Source organism: Triticum aestivum, unplaced genomic scaffold (genome assembly GCF_018294505.1).
Source record: "Triticum aestivum cultivar Chinese Spring unplaced genomic scaffold, IWGSC CS RefSeq v2.1 scaffold108306, whole genome shotgun sequence".
Taxonomy (NCBI): Eukaryota; Viridiplantae; Streptophyta; class Magnoliopsida; order Poales; family Poaceae; genus Triticum; species Triticum aestivum.
The window spans coordinates 1-4,379 of record NW_025233061.1 but is presented as its reverse complement, the minus strand read 5'-3'; the positions used below and the strand labels follow the sequence as shown (position 1 = coordinate 4,379).

Here is a 4,379-nt window from a genome sequence, read left to right as displayed (position 1 = left end):
ACATGGAGATAAATAATATCATTTATTATTGCCTCTAGGGCATATCTCCTACAAACAGGTGACAACAACATCAGTTCAGGATCGACACAGTAGTGGGAGAAGGGCCTTTTGAGGCCCGGATTGCCGACATGCTTGAGTTCGGGCTGGATTCATCAAAGATGTCAAGATTATAAGCACTATAAGAACAACCAAGATTGAGAGAATACACTGAGCACCATGTTTAATTCTTATTTTAGTGGTTGGTCCAATAAAATTACGAGGTCAATGCTTCCATAGAAGTAACAAGATGCAAGCATGGTTCTTTGGGTACAAATTTTTAAATACTAGTACTGCTACCAGCATTTACAAATACTAGTGAACTTGAACTTGTGGTCTATCGAGATCTGAACTGATTGTGTTACAAGCACTAACACAAAATCTAATGAAGCTGGTATAAGTACATGTTAGAAACATAATCAAGTTCAGGTATATTAATTGGGAGAAGTTCAAAAAGAAACTTTTAAAACATTTGTATTAAAAAGAAAATGTTGTGATAATTCAATGCTAGGGTAGCAAAAAAATAAAACATTACACAGCATCGACAACTAATCGTAGTACAAAATGATTATACGCGCCACCAGAAGTGAGGATTTGAGCATAAGCCCAGACCAATGCGATACAAATGAACAGGGAGAATCGTTCCAGTATGGGGATCTCTCTTATCTGTACATTCTTCAGATACTGATAAGAAACAAGAAGGCAGTTAGCAATGCTGAACTTCTAATAAGGAATAATTTTAGTTTAACTGGCAAAGAATTGGATGATTAGAGTTGCTTTTCAAACCTGGTAAAGCACAACAAAGAGGATTAACATTGGCAGGCCAACCTCAACGCATCTCCCAACCTGATATACACAATATCAAATAAGTACCAATGCTGAACAAAGTGTCATCTTTCTAAGAAAATGAAGAATCAGGTGCAGAGCAAGCCATACCACTAGAATCCTCTTTCGAAGAAGCCAAAACCGAGCAGCGCAACCACCGGCGCCATTCCCAGTGGACTGAAGAATCTGAAAGTTACACCCAGGACACACATCCATCAGTAAACAGAACTGAACTAGTATGTAAATGCAGCACGCAACAAGTCACTACTAATCTATCTATATCTATCTATCTATACTTATACTAATTAGGGACTCCCTAAAAATTCCCACGTTAATCAGAATTTATGAGCCGTTAATCTGATGGATCCGTATTATTATGGTGTATACCCATATAAAAAAATAGACGCTCCAATGCCAACATTCATTTGTTCGTTGTAAAAAAAATTAAATAAATATACGATCCTACAACTAACCCACCGTTTCTTCCTTCCCTAATGCGATCTCTATCACTTTTATAAGAACAAATTTGTGTCCGGGTCTGATTGAGCTACAAGTTGCTAGATTTTCCTTTTCATCTCTCACTATACTTGGTTGATCATATCAATGGTGATCCCGGTTCACATGATTTTGTTTCCTTATACTAATATAAGATAAGATTAGTTCCATCAACAGAGATTCCTGACGTCATATGCCTCTCATCCTTAACTGGATATGCTTTCTCTATCCCTGCAAATAAAATAAACTCCAAGATTGATTCGCGTGTCAAGCTTCTCCCAGAAGACTTCATCAAGCTTCAAGTTCAACCATGCCACATGCTGCCAGCCCGTTCCATGCAAGCAGTAGCAGCAGAAAGGGACGAGCTTCACCATCCACACCTTCGATGAGGACGAATTAATCACCAGCTATGAGACTCCTCTCAACTGCTACGTTACTCCTCTCAACACAACAGAATATGTTTTTGAAATTGAAAGCAATAAAGAGATTGAACTCAATGATTCTATTGCTTGAGGTGCCCACTTATACAGGTTTACAGGAGCACCAGGCCATGCAACTATGTCCATCTCCTTGACGTGCAAACAACGCCAGGCTGACGAACCAGATCTTCATGCCGACAGGCGCCTTTGTGGTGCAGATCGTGGCATGGCCTCATGGGTAAGATGGACTGGCAGCGGCCAACTTCTACATACGGGCAGCCGGTGCGCGACATCCGTCTCTGGTATGTGGAGTACCATGTGTTGAGAAGTTTTGGTAATCGATTGGATTTCGTTTGTTTGTACGCCCGCTGCATACATATACATACAATCGAAACTATTAACAAGAGAAAGAATTATTATTTTCTAAATTCAGATTAGCAAGCATGAACTGATGTACTACAGATTCTATACACTTTTCTCATAGACATTGTACCAAACAAGAGTTAGAAATTTCTGACATAGCATATTGTGTGTTTTATTGTTCAGTTAAACACAGGACATTAACCACTGGCAGCATGTTTTATATTGAAGAAACAACGTGAAAATTATATTTTGTGGGGTTCTCAGATTTTTCCAGCAGGTGCATTTAATAGCTTTGAGATATCGCAGGTTGCAATCTTATTTGTAATTGTACAGCTAATACTACATGCACTAAGCCCCTGTCCTTTTGGATGTTCCAACTATCACTACTACATCTATCCATGGGACCCACTCGCTATCTGTATGAGGTATTGTGTGAACAAAACAACCACTGTTATGCTCAAGACACTCCACATCCATATTTCCAACTGTAAGTACGTAAGGAAATGTATTAGCAGTTTTCAATCAGACCATGCTAAGGATATGGCGATGCATTATTCTTCAGCAGTGAGGGGCCAATCAAGCTGCAACCCTTAATAAGACTGCACCTATATGTGCTACTAATATATCTCTTTCCAATGTGTCATTAATTTCTGCCCCCATTATAATATAGGTCACCATATATGTGCGATGGGGTCGGTAAAGCTGTAAATCTCGCTACCCCATGAACGAGGATAAAAATAGAACAAGGTGAGTATCGCTTCTTGATATGGTGCGTGTTAGTACTTCATATTGGATAATAATTTTTTGTGTTTTAGTAAGTCTGATTTGACTGTGTATTAAATAAGGAATTATCTGTACAAGAATTTCTCGGCTTGATTCTTTTAACAATGCATGCCTACAACTATCAATTATCAATAGCTGTAGTAAGCCAATGATCACCCAATGCACAAGATTTTTGTGTGCATTTGTATTATGGACAGCTGTAGATTCATGATTGGAATAGCCGAGTGCTCATAAAATGTCCCTTTTTAAGTTTTAACCAAGCGAGCACGGTTCGTCTATTCAATAACAATTCAAAATATTGCTATGTAATCCATATGGCAATAAAAGTAAATTTGTCACCTAAGGCTATCGTCTATGTAGTACATATATCTATCTTTTAAATTTATACGTATTACAACATGTGATTCATGTGCACAGATACTAATACCTTATATATAAGGTTCTTCGCTATTCAAAAAATGCTTTTCTGATGCTCTGGTTTTCTTCAAATTCCAAACCTATCAAGTCGTGGCGTTTGTTGAATCTCAAATTATTGGTTGCGTATTGCCTGATTGTTTCATTCACACCATTCCATCGTAAGTGTCAAGCGGATCAGATAACTGAGAATACTGTTCTTAATAATCTCACAAGAATGAACTATTTTACGGGAGAAATATTTATAGCAGTAAGGAAAATTTATAATTAGATTAGCAGGCCATAGTTCATGCAATTTAACATTTTCCTACGGGACTATAGTCGGTACAAATGCTAACATTTTGAGACAATACATGTATAGATGTCCTAGCATATAAATATACAGACTAGACCTAACAAGTAAGGCAACTCTTTATACTTTTGAAATAAGATAAATAATAATTTCAAACTTTCTTATATATTATAACGGAGAGTAAAATCGTATATAGAATTAAAGTGCACACTTACTATTTTTGGTGACATCTTATAACTATTGTGTTCTCACCCAACTAACTCATTAGTGGAAATGAATTCTCCTATGAATCCCCAAGATCCGAATCCTTTAGAACTTTTCAAATGGACGACCAATATATACCTTTACGCAGAAAATAGTTATATGGTATATAGAATATCATGTAACAGTATTAAGTAACTAGGCCGTGCGAATGCACGGGTTGGCGACTAGTACAACTAGTACTTGACAGTGTGTGGTGGTACCTGGAGAAAATACCCCAGAGCTGGCTGTAACCAAGGATGATCTGAATACTGGAGGACACTATAACCGCCCCTTGTATGGCCCGCATGCTCTTGAGGAACCTCTGCTCAAAGATGGTTTTGATTAGACCATACCATTAAAGAATTTCTGAATGTGCGGATACTAGAAAGTGAAAGTGAATGAATGATTGCTCACCTCGTGGTCGTCAGGTATGGCCGCGAGCGACGAGTCCTGCACGATGGCCATCACCGGGATGAGGAAGGCATAGGAGCCTCCTATGACCGTGGGCA

The 4,379-nt window shown here is 38.3% G+C and overlaps 1 protein-coding gene across 1 annotated transcript; it reads right to left on the bottom strand.

Annotated features, from left to right (window-relative positions):
• Positions 1–567: 567 nt before the first annotated feature.
• Positions 568–4,374, bottom strand: LOC123176001 (nucleobase-ascorbate transporter 2-like; the record flags this gene model as incomplete). The annotated part of the gene is made up of 5 exons (XM_044590424.1): positions 568–759; positions 823–888; positions 978–1,047; positions 4,092–4,192; positions 4,285–4,374. Coding segments are annotated over 5 exons (519 nt in total), but the record flags the coding sequence as incomplete, so codon positions are not given.
• Between the last annotated feature and the right edge of the window lie 5 nt (positions 4,375–4,379).